Source organism: Oncorhynchus kisutch, linkage group LG14 (genome assembly GCF_002021735.2).
Source record: "Oncorhynchus kisutch isolate 150728-3 linkage group LG14, Okis_V2, whole genome shotgun sequence".
In the NCBI taxonomy this organism is placed as follows: Eukaryota; Metazoa; Chordata; class Actinopteri; order Salmoniformes; family Salmonidae; genus Oncorhynchus; species Oncorhynchus kisutch.
This window is the reverse complement of record NC_034187.2, coordinates 89929777-89948043: the sequence shown is the minus strand read 5'-3', so window position 1 is coordinate 89948043 and position 18267 is coordinate 89929777. Positions and strand designations below refer to the sequence as shown.

The 18267-nt window shown below is 44.3% G+C and overlaps 1 protein-coding gene across 1 annotated transcript in view; it reads right to left on the bottom strand.

The window, feature by feature from the left end:
• Window positions 1-9464: 9464 nt before the first annotated feature.
• The window catches only part of seh1l (SEH1-like (S. cerevisiae)), a 21273-nt gene continuing 12470 nt past the window's right edge, over window positions 9465-18267 (bottom strand). The window contains exons 8-9 of the mRNA XM_020473331.2: window positions 11557-11698; window positions 9465-11026 (exon numbers count right to left, since the gene is read on the bottom strand). Coding sequence (XP_020328920.1) covers window positions 10999-11026; window positions 11557-11698 — 170 coding nt within the window. The 3' untranslated portion in view covers window positions 9465-10998. The remainder of the gene's footprint in view (window positions 11027-11556; window positions 11699-18267) is intronic.

Sequence of the window (18267 nt, the reverse complement as noted above, 5' to 3'; positions counted from 1 at the left end):
AGTACACCACCATTACATTCAAATCAAATATTATTTGTCACATGCTTCTTAAACAACAGATGTAGACTAACAGTGAAATGCTTACGGGCCTTTCCCAACAATGCAGAGAGAAATAATAACAAGGAATAAATATGCAATCAGTAACGATAACATGGCTGTATACACAGTGTACCAGTACTGAGTCACTGATAACATGGCTATATACACGGGGTACCAGTACTGAGTCAATGATAACATGGCTGTATACACACAGTACCAGTACTGAGTCAATTTGCAAGGGTACGAGGTAATTGAGGTAGATATGTACATATAGGTAGGGATAAAGTGACTAGGCAACAGGATAGATCATAACCAGTAACAGCAGCGTATGTGATGAGTCAAGAGTTAGTGCAAAAAGTATCAACACAAATGTAAACACAACATGTGAAGTGTTGGTCAAATGTTTCATGAGCTGAAAAATAATCCCAGAAATGTTCTATACACACAAAAAGCTTATTGCTCTCAAATGTTGTGCACAAATATGTTTATATCCCCTTGTTTGCATTTCTCTTTTTCCAAGATAATCAATCCACCTGACAGGGTTGGCATATCAAGAAGTTGATTAATTAAACTGCATGATCCTTACACAGCTGCACCTTGTGCTTGGGACAATAAAAGGCCACTCTAAAATGTAAGGATCTGTGCACAATTCCTGTAAGCTGAAACTGTCCCAGTTCTTTCATGGCCTGCATACTAACCTGTCATTTAGAGTCAGCAGCATACCACCCTGCATACCACTGCTGGCTTGCTTCTGAAGCTAAGCAGGGTTGGTCCTGGTCAGTCCCTGGATGGGAGACCAGATGCTGCTGGAAGTGGTGTTGGAGGGCCAGTAGGAGGCACTCTTATCTTTGGTCTAAAAAATATCCCAATACCCCAGGGCAGTGATTGTGGACACTGCTCTGTGTCGGGTGCTATTTTTCAGATGGGACGTTAAACGGGTGTCCTGACTCTAAAGATCCCATGGCACTTATTGTAAGAGTAGGGTTGTTAACCCTGGTGTCCTGGCTAAATTCTCAAACCATCACGGTCACCTAATCATCCCCAGTTTCCAATCGGCTCATTCATCCCCCTCCTATAACTATTCCCCAGGTTGTTGCTGTAAATGAGAACGTGTTCTGTCAACTTACCTGGTAAAATTGATTTTTTTTAATGAATTTTTTTAAATGTCACCAATTGCATGTGTGGGATGCTATGGATTGACATGTACAACAGTTTGTTCCAGTTTACGCCAATATCCAGCAACTTTGCACAGCCACTGAAGAGGAGTGGGACAATAGGCCACAATCAACAGCCTGATCAACTCTATGTGAAGGCGATGTGTCATGCTGCAGGAGGCAAATGGTGGTCACACCAGATACTGACTAGTTTTCTGATCCATGTCCCTCTTTTAATGTATCGGTAACCAACAGATTCATATCTGTATTCCCAGTCATGTGAAATCCATAGATTGGGGCCAAATGAATTTATTTGATTTCCTTATATGAACTGTAACTCAGTAAAACCTTTGAAATTGTTGAATGTTGCATTTATAATGACATGCCACTGACTTTGAGTAAAGCCAGAGTTTCTATGTATGCAGATGACTCAACACTATACACATCAGCTACTACAGCGACTGAAATGACTGCAACAAACAAAGAGCTGCAATTAGTTTCAGAGTAGGTGGCAAGAAATAAATTATCCCTAAATATTTCTAAAAGCACTAAACCCAAAACCTCAACTAAATCTTGAAATAAATAATGTGGAAATTGAGATGACTAAACATATTGATGCAGTAGTAGCTAAGACGGGTAGAAGTCTGTCCATAATAATAAAGCGACGCTTATCAACAAGGCAGGCCCTACAGGCCCTACAGGCCCTAGTTTCTACCTTCTCAACAACACTATCAACAAGGCAGGCCCTACAGGCCCTACAGGCCCTAGTTTCTACCTTCTTAACAACACTATCAACAAGGCAGGCCCTACAGGCCCTAGTTTCTACCTTCTTAACAACACTATCAACAAGGCAGGTCCTACAGGCCCTAGTTTCTACCTTCTTAACAACACTATCAACAAGGCAGGTCCTACAGGCCCTAGTTTCTACCTTCTTAACAACAATATCAACAAGGCAGGCCCTACAGGCCCTAGTTTCTACCTTCTTAACAACACTATCAACAAGGCAGGTCCTACAGGCCCTAGTTTCTACCTTCTTAACAACACTATCAACAAGGCAGGCCCTACAGGCCCTAGTTTCTACCTTCTTAACAACACTATCAACAAGGCAGGTCCTACAGGCCCTAGTTTCTACCTTCTTAACAACACTATCAACAAGGCAGGCCCTACAGGCCCTAGTTTCTACCTTCTTAACAACACTATCAACAAGGCAGGTCCTACAGGCCCTAGTTTCTACCTTCTTAACAACACTATCAACAAGGCAGGCCCTACAGGCCCTAGTTTCTACCTTCTTAACAGCACTATCAACAAGGCAGGCCCTACAGGCCCTAGTTTCTACCTTCTTAACAACACTATCAACAAGGCAGGCCCTACAGGCCCTAGTTTCTACCTTCTTAACAACACTATCAACAAGGCAGGCCCTACAGGCCCTAGTTTCTACCTTCTTAACAACACTATCAACAAGGCAGGTCCTACAGGCCCTAGTTTCTACCTTCTTAACAACACTATCAACAAGGCAGGCCCTACAGGCCCTAGTTTCTACCTTCTTAACAACACTATCAACAAGGCAGGCCCTACAGGCCCTAGTTTCTACCTTCTCAACAACACTATCAACAAGGCAGGCCCTACAGGCCCTAGTTTCTACCTTCTTAACACTATCAACAAGGCAGGTCCTACAGGCCCTAGTTTCTACCTTCTTAACAACACTATCAACAAGGCAGGCCCTACAGGCCCTAGTTTCTACCTTCTTAACAACACTATCAACAAGGCAGGCCCTACAGGCCCTAGTTTCTACCTTCTTAACACTATCAACAAGGCAGGTCCTACAGGCCCTAGTTTCTACCTTCTTAACAACACTATCATCAAGGCAGGCCCTACAGGCCCTAGTTTCTACCTTCTTAACACTATCAACAAGGCAGGCCCTACAGGCCCTAGTTTCTACCTTCTTAACAACACTATCATCAAGGCAGGCCCTACAGGCCCTAGTTTCTACCTTCTTAACAACACTATCAACAAGGCAGGCCCTACAGGCCCTAGTTTCTACCTTCTTAACAACACTATCATCAAGGCAGGCCCTACAGGCCCTAGTTTCTACCTTCTTAACAACACTATCAACAAGGCAGGCCCTACAGGCCCTAGTTTCTACCTTCTTAACAACACTATCAACAAGGCAGGCCCTACAGGCCCTAGTTTCTACCTTCTTAACAACACTATCAACAAGGCAGGCCCTACAGGCCCTAGTTTCTACCTTCTTAACAGCACTATCAACAAGGCAGGCCCTACAGGCCCTAGTTTCTACCTTCTTAACAGCACTATCAACAAGGCAGGCCCTACAGGCCCTAGTTTCTACCTTCTTAACAACATTATCAACAAGGCAGGTCCTACAGGTCCTAGTTTCTACCTTCTTAACACTATCAACAAGGCAGGCCCTACAAGCCCTAGTTTCTACCTTCTTAACAACACTATCAACAAGGCAGGTCCTACAGGCCCTAGTTTCTACCTTCTTAACACTATCAACAAGGCAGGCCCTACAGGCCCTAGTTTCTACCTTCTTAACACTATCAACAAGGCAGGCCCTACAGGCCCTAGTTTCTACCTTCTTAACAACACTATCAACAAGGCAGGTCCTACAGGCCCTAGTTTCTACCTTCTTAACAACACTATCAACAAGGCAGGCCCTACAGGCCCTAGTTTCTACCTTCTTAACAACACTATCAACAAGGCAGGCCCTACAGGCCCTAGTTTCTACCTTCTTAACAACACTATCAACAAGGCAGGCCCTACAGGCTCTAGTTTCTACCTTCTTAACAACACTATCAACAAGGCAGGCCCTACAGGCCCTAGTTTCTACCTTCTTAACAACACTATCAACAAGGCAGGCCCTACAGGCCCTAGTTTCTACCTTCTTAACAACACTATCAACAAGGCAGGCCCTACAAGCCCTAGTTTCTACCTTCTTAACAACACTATCAACAAGGCAGGCCCTACAAGCCCTAGTTTCTACCTTCTTAACAACACTATCAACAAGGCAGGCCCTACAGGCCCTAGTTTCTACCTTCTTAACACTATCAACAAGGCAGGCCCTACAGGCCCTAGTTTCTACCTTCTTAACACTATCAACAAGGCAGGCCCTACAGGCCCTAGTTTCTACCTTCTTAACACTATCATCAAGGCAGGCCCTACAGGCCCTAGTTTCTACCTTCTTAACAACACTATCAACAAGGCAGGTCCTACAGGCCCTAGTTTCTACCTTCTCAACAACACTATCAACAAGGCAGGTCCTACAGGCCCTAGTTTTGTTGCACCTGGACTACTGTTCAGTCGTGTGGTCAGGTGCCACAAAAAAGGAATTAAGAAAATTGCAATTGGCTCAGAACAGGGCAGCACGGCTGGCCCTTGGATATGATTAATATTAGCTCTCTGTGTACATCCATGTCAATCTCTCATGGTTCAAAGTGGATGAGAGTTTGACTTCATCACTAGTTTTATTTATGAGGGGTATTTTCATGTTGAATGCACCGAGCTGTCTATCTAAACTACTGGCACACAGCTCAAACACCCATGCATATCCCACAAGACATGCCACAAGAGGTCTCTTCACAGTCCAAGTCCAGAACAGACTATGGGAGGCACACAGTACTACATAGAGCCATGACTACATGTAACTCTATTCCACATTAAGTAACTGACGCAAGCAGTAAAATTAGATTTAAAAAAACATTTTAAAAAACACCTTATGGAACAGCGGGGACTGTGAAGCAACAAACATAGGCACAGACACATGCATACACACACACGATAACATACGCACTATGCACACACATACACATGGATTTAGTACTGTAGATATGTGGTAGTGGTGGAGTAGGGGCCTGAGGGCACAGTGTGTTGTAGATATGTGGTAGTGGTGGAGGAGGGGTCTGAGGGCACACAGTGTGTTGTGAAATCTGTGAATGTATTGTAATGTTTTTAAAATTGTATAAACTGCCTTAATTTTGCTGGACCCCAGGAAGAGTAGGTGTTGCTTTGGCAGCAGCTAGTTTGGATCCAGAATAAATACAAATGTTTGTTCAGTATGGATATTTAAGTAGTTAACTAATAGCCACCCAGACTAACTATGTAGCAGTCTTATGGCTTGTGGGTAGAAGCTGGTCAGGGTCCTGTTGGTTCCAGACTTGGTGCATCGGTACTGCTTGCTGTGCGGTAGCAGAGAGAACAGTCTATGGTTTGGGGGTAGAAGCTGGTCAGGGTCCTGTTGGTTCCAGACTTGGTGCATCGGTACTGCTTGCTGTGCGGTAGCAGAGAGAACAGTCTATGGTTTGGGGGTAGAAGCTGGTCAGGGTCCTTTTGGTTCCAGACTTGGTGCATCGGTATTGCTTGCTGTGTGGTAGCAGAGAGAACGGTCTGTCTATTTATTAGTTCCACATAGTTCATTGTTGTATCTGATGATCTACAATAGTTACTGCACATATATATTCAACCACAAGGGTGTACTAATGAGCTATGCGAGATACAAATAAATCCAAATTGAGGACTACTGAAATTATATTAATTTCAGTGTAGATAAGGGAAGGGTAGGTTACATGACAGCCAGATAAGGCAGTGTATGAATCAAACACATTTGCATATGAATGGAGTGGAGATTAGCGGTCTTCCTGATCTGTAAGGTAAGTAACAATAATGTGTCAAGCTGTTTTCTTTGCAATGTTTAAGACATGGATTTGATGTTGTAATGTCAACAAGTTCCCAGAAGTAGTTAGAAGCCATGTTTAAATTTGATTAGCTAAACAAAACTTGTTTAAACAGCGAAATTGTCATAGAAATCAGCCTTTTTTGCATAGTGGGGATGAAAAGAATGAGCTCCAAAATTCAAGTCATTAGGTCATCACACCATTGATATAGCAACGGACGCTAATAGTTTATCAAATCCCATTGTGATGCGGGTGGGGACTTTTTGGCTGAGGGGCATTATTTGGAATGACAGGCCAAATCATAGTCTGGCTGTGTGTTGACAGGTGTGGAAGGTACACTGTATATACAAAAGTATGTGGACATCCCTTCAAATGAGTGGATTCAGCTATTTCAGCCACATCTGTTGCTGACAGGTATATAAAATCGAGCACACACCCATGCAATCTCCATAGACAAACATTGCCAGTTATGGTGGAAAAAAATACAGACTTATGCACATGAGCCTTAAACATGTACATTTCCACTTTGTGTTTTTCTCTTGTTTCTGAGTAACTTAGTCACGTGGCTAAAGACAAAGGGTCGTCTGAGACCAGTTTTTGGCCCAAAAAGCTGTGTGGAGAAAAGAGAAGAGGCTAGCTTGAGCACCATCAGAAAGGAGAAACAAAACTGGCGTTATCACCTGTTTGTACACTATGTTCCCATCATGATCTCACACACCTGCTAAACTGACATGTTGACAAAGGTTATAAAAGCTGAGACCCAACTCTGTTCATTGGGCTCTTAGCGCTGCACTGTTGAGTGATTGTTCACCAGCTCCAGATTTGCACATCTTATAATTAAAGTTGTTTTGAAGAATCTGCAATCTCTTCCTTTTGGAAAGAATTTCTACACCACGGTAGAATGACCTTACTGAAGAGCTTACTTACTGAAGAGTGACTTTCAATGTGGTACTGTCATAGGATGCCACCTTTCCAACCAGTCAGTTTGTCAAATTTCTGCCCTGCTAGAGCTGCTCTGGTCAACTGTAAGCGCTTTTATTGTGAAGTGATAATGTCTCAGGCCAACAAAGGCTCAGCCGTGAAGTAGGCCACACAAGCTCACAGAAAGGGACTGCTGAAGCGCATAAAAATCATCAATTACACTAACAACCAAGTTCCAAAATCCGCACAAGAACTGTTCCTTGGGAGCTTCGTGAAATGGGTTTCCATGGCTGAGCAGCCGCACACAAGCCTAAGATCACCATGTGCAATGCCAAGTGTCTTCTGGAGTGGTGTAAAGCTCACCGCCATTGGACACTGGAGCAGTGGAAACACATTCTCTGGTGTGATGAATCTTTCGTCACAATCTGGCAGTCCGATGGACAAATCATCCGGGTTTGGCGAACGCTACCTACCCCAATGCATAGTGCCAACTGTAAAGTTTGGTGGAGGAGGAATAATGGTCTGGGGCTGTTTTTCATGGTTCGGGCTAGGCCCCTTAGTTCCAGTGAAGGGACATTTTAACACTACAGCATACAATGACATTCTAAATGATTCTGTGCTTCCAACTTTGTGGCAAAAGTTTGGGGAAGGCCCTTTACTGTTTCAGCATGACAATGCCCCTGTGCACAAAGCGAGGTCCATACAGAAATGGTTTGTCGAGATCGGTGTGGAAGAACTTGACTGGCCTGCACAGAGCCCTGACCTCAACTCCATCTAACACCTTTTGGATGAATTGAAAAGAAGACTGAGCCAGGCCTAATTTCCCAACACCAGAGATGGGAAGAGGGGGAAGGGTGAGGAAGAGACAGGTAAAGGGAGAGTGGGAGGGTGAGTGGGAGAGGGAAAATGGGATGGAGATTGGAGGGAAGGTGGGAGGGAGAGAGAGAGAGAGAGAGAGAGAGAGAGAGAGAGGGAAGGTGGGAGGGAGAGAGAGAGAGAGAGACTGGGAGGGAAGAGAGGGGAGGGAAAGAGGGCAAGGACCAATCGACCCACAAGACAAATCTTGAACCACTCAGACAAACAGTAACAGAATACAGCAGAAGATGGTGAATATGAGGAGAGAGTAGACACCATCAAGCTTTCTCCTTAGCAAAATGTAATTAACACTTCTGTTACTAATTGTGGCATAATGCAGCAAAGTCATAATGCAGTCACAGTGTGGTGGTAGTCTACTGGGTCATAGTGCAGTCACAGTGTGGTGGTAGTCTACTGGGTCATAGTGCAGTCACAGTGTGGTGGTGGAGTCGACAGAGTCATAGTGCAGTCACAGTGTGGTGGTAGTCTACTGGGTCATAGTGCAGTCACAGTGTGGTGGTAGTCTACTGGGTCATAGTGCAGTCAGTGTGGTGGTAGTCTACTGGGTCATAGTGCAGTCACAGTGTGGTGGTAGTCTACTGGGTCATAGTGCAGTCAGTGTGGTGGTAGTCTACTGGGTCATAGTGCAGTCACAGTGTGGTGGTAGTCTACTGGGTCATAGTGCAGTCACAGTGTGGTGGTAGTCTACTGGGTCATAGTGCAGTCACAGTGTGGTGGTGGAGTCGACAGAGTCATAGTGCAGTCACAGTGTGGTGGTAGTCTACTGGGTCATAGTGCAGTCACAGTGTGGTGGTGGAGTCGACAGAGTTATAGTGCAGTCACAGTGTGGTGGTGGAGTCGACAGAGTCATAGTGCAGTCACAGTGTGGTGGTGGAGTCGACAGAGTTATAGTGCAGTCACAGTGTGGTGGTGGAGTCGACAGAGTCATAGTGCAGTCACAGTATGGTGGTGGAGTCGACAGAGTCATAGTGCAGTCACAGTGTGGTGGTGGAGTCGACAGAGTTATAGTGCAGTCACAGTGTGGTGGTCGTCTACTGGGTCATAGTGCAGTCACAGTGTGGTGGTAGTCTACTGGGTCATAGTGCAGTCACAGTGTGGTGGTGGAGTCGACAGAGTCATAGTGTAGTCACAGTGTGGTGGTGGAGTCGACAGAGTCATAGTGTAGTCACAGTGTGGTGGTGGAGTCGACAGGGTCATAGTGCAGTCACAGTGTGGTGGTGGAGTCGACAGAGTCATAGTGCAGTCACAGTGTGGTGGTGGTGGTCTTTACTGGGTCATAGTGCAGTCACAGTGTGGTGGTGGTCTTTACTGGGTCATAGTGCAGTCACAGTGTGGTGGTGGTCTTTACTGGGTCATAGTGCAGTCACAGTGTGGTGGTGGTCTTTACTGGGTCATCGTGCAGTCACAGTGTGGTGGTGGTCTTTACTGGGTCATCGTGCAGTCACAGTGTGGTGGTAGTCTTTACTGGGTCATAGTGCAGTTTTACCTTGTATGGGGAACAAATCACATGATTGTGGGAGCACCTTCTCTAAGACTATGGATTAGGCTGTTTGAGAAGGTTTGAAACCTAAGCAACCTGCCTACACATAGTTTGGAGTACATTAGATCAACATAGCTACTGTAGTAGGTCAAAGCTGCTGAAAAAAAAAGACCAATGCCCACTTCTCACGTAAAAAAAACATTGCTTTTTTTTTTATAAAAAAAAGATTGAATGAATATGAGTATGAAACATCAGTGTACACTTGACCACCAACCCAGTTGAATACCATGCACCAAGAGACTGTGAAAACACTGGATTAAACAAACTTTATTATACAGAATTAATTGTTTTTCATAAATTATTCATCGCCCCAAAGATTTTAACGTTAGTCTCAGACGTTGTCTTCTCATCCACCAGTCAGCCAGTCAGAACCACCTCATCCACCAGTCAGTCAGAACCACCTCATCCACCAGGCAGAACCACCTCATCCACCAGTCAGTCAGCCAGTCAGAACCACCTCATCCACCAGTCAGAACCACCTCATCCACCAGTCAGAACCACCTCATCCACCAGTCAGAACCACCTCATCCACCAGTCAGAACCACCTCATCCACCAGTCAGAACCACCTAGTCCACCAGTCAGTCAGGCAGGCAGAACCACCTCATCCACCAGTCAGAACCACCTCATCCACCAGTCAGTCAGTCAGCGGCAGTGTAGCCTAGTGGTTAGAGCATTGGACTAGTAACCGAAAGGTTGCAAGTTCAAATCCCCGAGCTGACAAGGTACAAAATCTGTCGTTCTGCTCTTGAACAGGCAGTTAACCCACTGTTCCTAGGCCGTCATTGAAAATAAGAATTTGTTCTTAACTGACTTGCCTGGTTAAATAAAGGTTAAAAAAAAGGCAGAACCACCTCATCCACCAGTCAGTCAGGCAGAACCACCTCATCCACCAGTCAGTCAGTCAGGCAGAACCACCTCATCCACCAGTCAGTCAGTCAGGCAGAACCACCTCATCCACCAGTCAGTCAGTCAGGCAGAACCACCTCATCCACCAGTCAGGCAAAACCACCTCATCCACCAGTCAGTCAGTCAGGCAGAACCACCTCATCCACCAGGCAGAACTACCTCATCCACCAGGCAGAACTACCTCATCCACCAGGCAGAACCACAGGGTAATTTACATTATGCAGAACCCTCCAAAATATTACCTAGAACTCACTAGAACCCACTTAGGGTTGCAAAACTCTGGGGTTGCAAGTTCCCTGGTTTTCAAGGAAAAAAAAGGTTCTGGGATTTCCTGTTTATTCTCTCCTAATTCCAGGAATGTTCCAACCTGGATTTCTGGGAAACCGAGACATTTTTGTAAAGTTACTCTAAACCCACCCATTATGTCTTAGAACCCACCGCAATGTCACCAATGGTTCCCTCTCTCACCACACCTAAACCCACCCATTATGTCTTAGAACCCACCGCAATGTCACCAGTGGTTCCCTCTCTCTCACTCTCTCACCACACCTAAACCCATACTCCCATGTAGTTCTACAGCAAAATATCAGACCCCCCATAATGCCCCAAACAGTCAGATAAACACCAACCATTCAGATACACCCCAAAAGGATACTTCATTCAGTAGCATAACAGTCAATATTGACATAAAACCCACCCTGGAACTTTGATCTAGAACCCTGATCTAGGAGTCAGTGTGGTTCTTGATTAGCATAAAAAAAGGGTTCAGAGGTGTTTCTGGGAGGTTGGTCTGCAGGGTGAGGGAGTTCCCTTTCCATTCCTGTGTGTGTGTGTGTGTGTTCATGCAACAAGCAGCAGCATCAAGCCACTCCGTTAGCCAGGTATCAGCTGAGCTTTCTTTCTGTTAAAGGAAACACAAGAAAAGCAAACCTATCATCTATCAGTCAGACATGGTTTTACACAGGAACGTCATGTTCTGACTCACAGGTATTTTACTAACAGAGATTAACTCCAAGTATTACTTGAACGTGTCAATTCAAAATTAAACAATGATAGTCAAAGAATTGACGCAACTAATGACCAGACACTTCACAGTTGTCTATTATCCAAACTAGACCTTCATAATTCATAGCTCTAGATCTATACACGGTACATTCCTCTCCATACAAATGACTCATAACAGAGTAAACCAAACAGAATGCAAATGTCAGTTCTTGGAAAGCCTCAAGGACTTCCTAGAATGCTCTGATCATTTATATAAATTATTAATTTATTACTGTTAATATTGTGCAACATGCTTGGATGAACCTAGAGGACCACAATGGAAATAACCCTTCCAGCTCTATTGTGTTTTTATCCTCCAGTATTTTTTTAAGCATGTGTTGTCTCAGGCTGGAGCAGCCTTCTCCAAATCAATCAATCAGACCCTACCTTCCAGCGGAGGACGCTTGCAGCAGGACATGTTGTGGTCCCCCTGCTGTGCTGGGGACTGCAGCCTGACTGGAAGAGCCCGTCACTGGGCTACCATCTCCTCTCAGGATGGCTGTACACTTCCAGTTATCCATGTAGTTGGCTGGGGAGAGAGATAGACACGGAGAAGACAAAGGACAGGGAGAAAGAGAGGAGAGAGCAGAGTCAAAAGGATGGATGAAGAAGGCTGACAACTTTGAGACACCTACTGTATACATGAGAACTACTGTATACTGTATACATGAGAACTACTGTATACTGTTTATATGAGAACTACTGTATACTGTTTATATGAGAACTACTGTATACTGTGAATGTAAACTATTCATTTATTTTTTTCTCTTATATAATATATGCCATTTAGCAGACAATTTAATCCATAGCAATTTAGTCATGTAGGCATACATTTTTCTTAAAGTATGGATGTTCCTGGGAATAAAACCCACGATTGTGTTGTTGCAAGTACCATGCTCTACCAACTGAGCTGCACTTATATGAAATCTGCGCCCCCAGGGCTGTATCGACCCCGTGCCCCCTGACCTTTCCAGAGTCCGACACATCCGTCGTCCCCTGAGGAGGCCAGCAGGGTGCTGCTGATGTTCCAGTCTATACTGACACTACACTAGGTACATACTGACACTACACTAGGCACATACTGACACTACACTAGGCACATACTGACACTACACTAGGTACAGTGGGGCAAAAAAGTATTTAGTCAGCCACCAATTGTGCAAGTTCTCCCACTTAAAAAGATGAGGAATGTAATTTATCACAGGTACACTTCTAATTATGATGGACAAATGAGAAGAAAAAAAAATCCAGAAAATCACATTGTAGGATTTTTAATGAATTTATTTGCAAATGATGGTGGAAAATAAGTATTTGGTCAATAACAAAAGTTTCTCAATACTTTGTTATATACCCTTTGTTGGCAATGACAGAGGTCAAACGTTTTCTGTAAGTCTTCACAAGGTTCACACACTGTTGCTGGTATTTTGGCCCATTCCTCCATGCAGATCTCCTCTAGAGCAGTGATGTTTTGGGGCTGTTGCTGGGCAACACGGACTTTCAACTCCCTCCAAAGATTTTCTATGGGGTTGAGATCTGGAGACTGGCTAGGCCACTCCAGGACCTGGAAATGTTTCTTACGAAGCCACTCCTTCATTGCCCGGGCGGTGTGTTTGGGATCATTCTCATGCTGAAAGACCCAGCCACGTTTCATCTTCAATGCCCTTGCTGATGGAAGGAGGTTTTCACTCCACATCTCACGATACATGGCCCCATTCATTCTTTCCTTTACACGGAACAGTCGTCCTGGTCCCTTTGCAGAAAAACAGCCCCAAAGCATGATGTTTCCACCCCCATGCTTCACAGTACAGTATGTATGGTGTTCTTCGGATGCAACTCAGCATTCTTTGTCCTCCAAACATGACGAGTTGAGTTTTTACCAAAAAGTTATATTTTGGTTTCATCTGACCATATGACATTCTCCCAATCTTCTTCTGGATCATCCAAATGCTCTCTAGCAAACTTCAGACGGGCCTGGACATGTACTGGTTTAAGCAGGGGGACACGTCTGGCACTGAATGATTTGAGTCCCTGGCGGCGTAGTGTGTTACTGATGGTAGGCGTTGTTACTTTTGTCCCAGCTCTCTGCAGGTCATTCACTAGGTCCCCCCGTGTGGTTCTGGGATTTTTGCTCACCGTTCTTGTGATCATTTTGACCCCACGGGGTGAGATCTTGCGTGGAGCCCCAGATCGAGGGAGATTATCAGTGGTCTTGTATGTCTTCCATTTCCTAATAATTGCTCCCACAGTTGATTTCTTCAAACCAAGCTGCTTACCTATTGCAGAATCAGTCTTCCCAGCCTGGTGCAGGTCTACAATTTTGTTTCTGGTGTCCTTTGACAGCTCTTTGGTCTTGGCCATAGTGGAGTTTGGAGTGTGACTGTTTGAGGTTGTGGACAGGTGTCTTTTATACTGATAACAAGTTCAAACAGGTGCCATTAATACAGGTAACAAGTGGAGGACAGAGGAGCCTCTTAAAGAAGAAGTTACAGGTCTGTGAGAGCCAGAAATCTTGCTTGTTTGTAGGTGACCAAATACTTATTTTCCAACATAATTTGCAAATAAATTCATAAAAAATCCTACAATGTGATTTTCTGGATTTTGTTTCTCATTTTGTCTGTCATAGTTGAAGTGTACCTATGATGAAAATTACAGGCCTCTCTCAACTTTAAGTGGGAGAACTTGCACAATTGGTGGCTGACTAAATACATTTTTACCCCACTGTACATACTGACACGACACTAGGTACATACCGACACGACACTGGGTACATCCCGACACGACACTGGGTACATCCCGACACGACACTGGGTACATCCCGACACGACACTGGGTACATCCCGACACGACACTGGGTACATCCCGACACGACACTGGGTACATCCCGACACGACACTGGGTACATCCCGACACGACACTGGGTACATCCCGACACGACACTGGGTACATCCCGACACGACACTGGGTACATCCCGACACGACACTGGGTACATCCCGACACGACACTGGGTACATCCCGACACGACACTGGGTACATCCCGACACGACACTGGGTACATCCCGACACGACACTGGGTACATCCCGACACGACACTGGGTACATCCCGACACGACACTGGGTACATCCCGACACGACACTGGGTACATCCCGACACGACACTGGGTACATCCCGACACGACACTGGGTACATCCCGACACGACACTGGGTACATCCCGACACGACACTGGGTACATCCCGACACGACACTGGGTACATCCCGACACGACACTGGGTACATCCCGACACGACACTGGGTACATCCCGACACGACACTGGGTACATCCCGACACGACACTGGGTACATCCCGACACGACACTGGGTACATCCCGACACGACACTAGGTACATCCCGACACGACACTAGGTACATCCCGACACGACACTAGGTACATCCCGACACGACACTAGGTACATCCCGACACGACACTAGGTACATCCCGACACGACACTAGGTACATACCGACACGACACTAGGTACATACCGACACGACACTAGGTACATACCGACACGACACTAGGTACATACCGACACGACACTAGGTACATACCGACACGACACTAGGTACATACCGACACGACACTAGGTACATACCGACACGACACTAGGTACATACCGACACGACACTAGGTACATACCGACACGACACTAGGTACATACCGACACGACACTAGGTACATACCGACACGACACTAGGTACATACCGACACGACACCTCCAATTGACTCAAATGATGTCAATTAGACTATCAGAAGCTTCTAAAGCCATGACACCATTTTCTGGAATTTTCCAAACTGTTTAAAGGCACAGTCAACTTAGTGTATGTAAACTTCTGATCAACTGGAATTGTGATAGTGAATTATAAGTGAAATAATCTGTCTGTAAATTTTTTGGGAAAAACTGTCATGCACAAAGTAGATGTCCTAACAGACAAAACTATAGTTTATTAACAAGAAATTTGTGGAGTGGTTGAGAAACTAGTTTTAATGACTCCAACCTAAGTGTATGGACTTCAGTCTTCAACTGTACACTACTAAGTATATAAAGTATTCATCCCCTTGGCGTTTTTCCTTTTTGTTCCATTACAACCTGTAATTTAAATGTTTTTTATTTACTTATTTGGATTTCAAAACAAAACAGTTCAAATTCGTGAAGAAAGTGAATTGAAAAAAAAAAAGTTTAAAACCCCCCCCAAAAAACAGAAAAGTGGTGTGTGTATATGTATTCACCCCTTTACTATGAAGCCCCTAAATAAGATCTGGTGCAACCAATTAACTTCAGAAGTCACATTACTAGTTAAATAAAGTCCACCTGTGTGCAATCTAAGTGTCACATGATCTCAGTATATATACACACACACACACCTGTTCAGTATATACAGTGCCTTGCGAAAGTATTCGGCCCCCTTGAACTTTGCGACCTTTTGCCACATTTCAGGCTTCAAACGTAAAGATATAAAACTGTATTTTTTTGTGAAGAATCAACAAGTGGGACACAATCATGAAGTGGAACGACATTTATTGGATATTTCAAACTTTTTTAAACAAATTAAAAACTGAAAAATTGGGCGTGCAAAATAATTCAGCCCCTTTACTTTCAGTGCAGCAAACTCTCGCCAGAAGTTCAGTGAGGATCTCTGAATGATCCAATGTTGACCTAAATGACTAATGATGATAAATACAATCCACCTGTGTGTAATCAAGTCTCCGTATAAATGCACCTGCACTGTGATAGTCTCAGAGGTCCGTTAAAAGCGCAGAGAGCATCAAAAAAATATCTGAAACTTTGAACATCCCACGGAGCACCATTAAATCCACTATTAAAAAATGGAAAGAATATGGCACCACAACAAACCTGCCAAGAGAGGGCCGCCCACCAAAACTCACAGATCAGGCAAGGAGGGCATTAATCAGAGAGGCAACTTAGAGACCAAAGATAACCCTGAAGGAGCTGCAAAGCTCCACAGAGGAGATTGGAGTATCTGTCCATAGGAACACTTTAAGCTGTACACTCCACAGAGCTTGGCTTTACGGAAGAGTGGCCAGAAAAAAAGCCATTATATAAAGAAGAAAATAAGCAAACACGTTTGGTGTTCGTCAAAAGGCATGTGGGAGACTCCCCAAACATATGGAAGAAGGTACTCTGGTAAGATGAGACTAAAATTGAGATTTTTGGCCATTAAGGAAAAAAGCTGTCTGGCAAAAACCCAACACCTCTCATCACCCCAAGAGCACCATGGGGATGTTTTTCCATCGGCAGGGAAACTGGTCAGAATTGAAGGAATGCTGGATGGCGCTAAATACAGGGAAAATCTTGAGGGAAACCTGTTTCAGTCTTCCAGAGATTTGAGACTGGGACAGAGGTTCACCTTCCAGCAGGACAATGACCTTAAGCATACTGCTAAAGCAACACTCGAGTAGTTTAAGGGGTTAACATTTAAATGTCTTGGAATGCCCAGTCAAAGCCCAGACCTCAATCCAATTGAGAATCTGTGGTATGACTTAAACCTATCCAACTTGAAGGAGCTGGAGCTGTTTTTCTTTGAAGAACAGGCATGGGCTAAGCTTATAGAAACATACCCCAAAAGGCTTGCAGCTGTAATTGCTGCAAAAGGTGGCTCTACAAAGTATCGACTTTGGGGGAGTTTAAGTTATGCACGCTCAAGTTCTGTTTTTTTTGTTTAATTTCTAATTTGTTTCACAAAAATATTTAGCATCTTCAAAGTGGTAGGCATGTTGTGTAAATCAAATTATACAATCCCCCCCAAAAGACGTTTTCATCTTTTGAGCTTCCAGTTATGAAATCTATGCAGCCAACTCAATCACTTTTTATAGCTACTGTTTACAGGCCTCCTGGGCCATATACAGCGTTCCTCACTGAGTTCCCTGAATTCCTATCGGACCTTGTAGTCATAGCAGATAATATTCTAATCTTTGGTGACTTTAATATTCACATGGAAAAGTCCACAGACCCACTCCAAAAGGCTTTCGGAGCCATCATCGACTCAGTGGGTTTTGTCCAACATGTCTCTGGACCCACTCACTGTCACACGCTGGACCTAGTTTTGTCACATGGAATAAATGTTGTGGATCTTAATGTTTTTCCTCATAATCCTGGACTATCGGACCACTATTTTATTACGTTTGCAATTGCAACAAATAATCTGCTCAGACCCCAACCAAGGAACATCAAAAGTCGTGCTATAAATTCACAGACAACACAAAGATTCCTTGATGTCCTTCCAGATTCCCTCTGTCTACCCGAGGACGCCAGAGGACAAAAATCAGTTAACCACCTAACTGAGGAACTCAATTTAACCTTGCGCAATACCCTAGATGCAGTTGCACCCCTAAAAAAAAAATCATAAGAAACTAGCTCTCTGGTACACAGAAAATACCCGAGCTCTGAAGCAAGCTTCCAGAAAATTGGAACGGAAATGGCGCCACACCAAACTGGAAGTCTTCCGACTAGCTTGGAAAGACAGTACCGTAGAGCCCTTACTGCAGCTCGATCCTATTTTTCTAACTTAATTGAGGAAAATAAGAACAATCCGAAATTCCTTTTTCATACTGTCGCAAAGCTAACTAAAAAGCAGCATTCCCCAAGAGAGGATGACTTTCACTTTAGCAGTGATAAATTCATGAACTTCTTTGAGGAAAAGATTATGATTATTAGAAAGCAAATTACGGACTCCTCTTTAAACCTGCGTATTCCTCCAAACCTCAGTTGTCCTGAGTCTGCACAACTCTGCCAGGACCTAGGATCAAAGGAGACACTCAAGTGTTTTAGTACTATATCTCTTGACACAATGATGAAAATAATCATGGCCTCTCAACCTTCAAGCTGCATACTGGACCCTATTCCAACTAAACTACTGAAAGAGCTGCTTCCTGTGCTTGGCCCGCCTATGTTGAACATAATAAACGGCTCTCTATCCACCGGATGTGTACCAAACTCACTAAAAGTGGCAGTAATAAAGCCTCTCTTGAAAAAGCCAAACCTTGACCCAGAAAATATAAAAAACTATCGGCCTATATCGAATCTTCCATTCCTCTCAAAAAT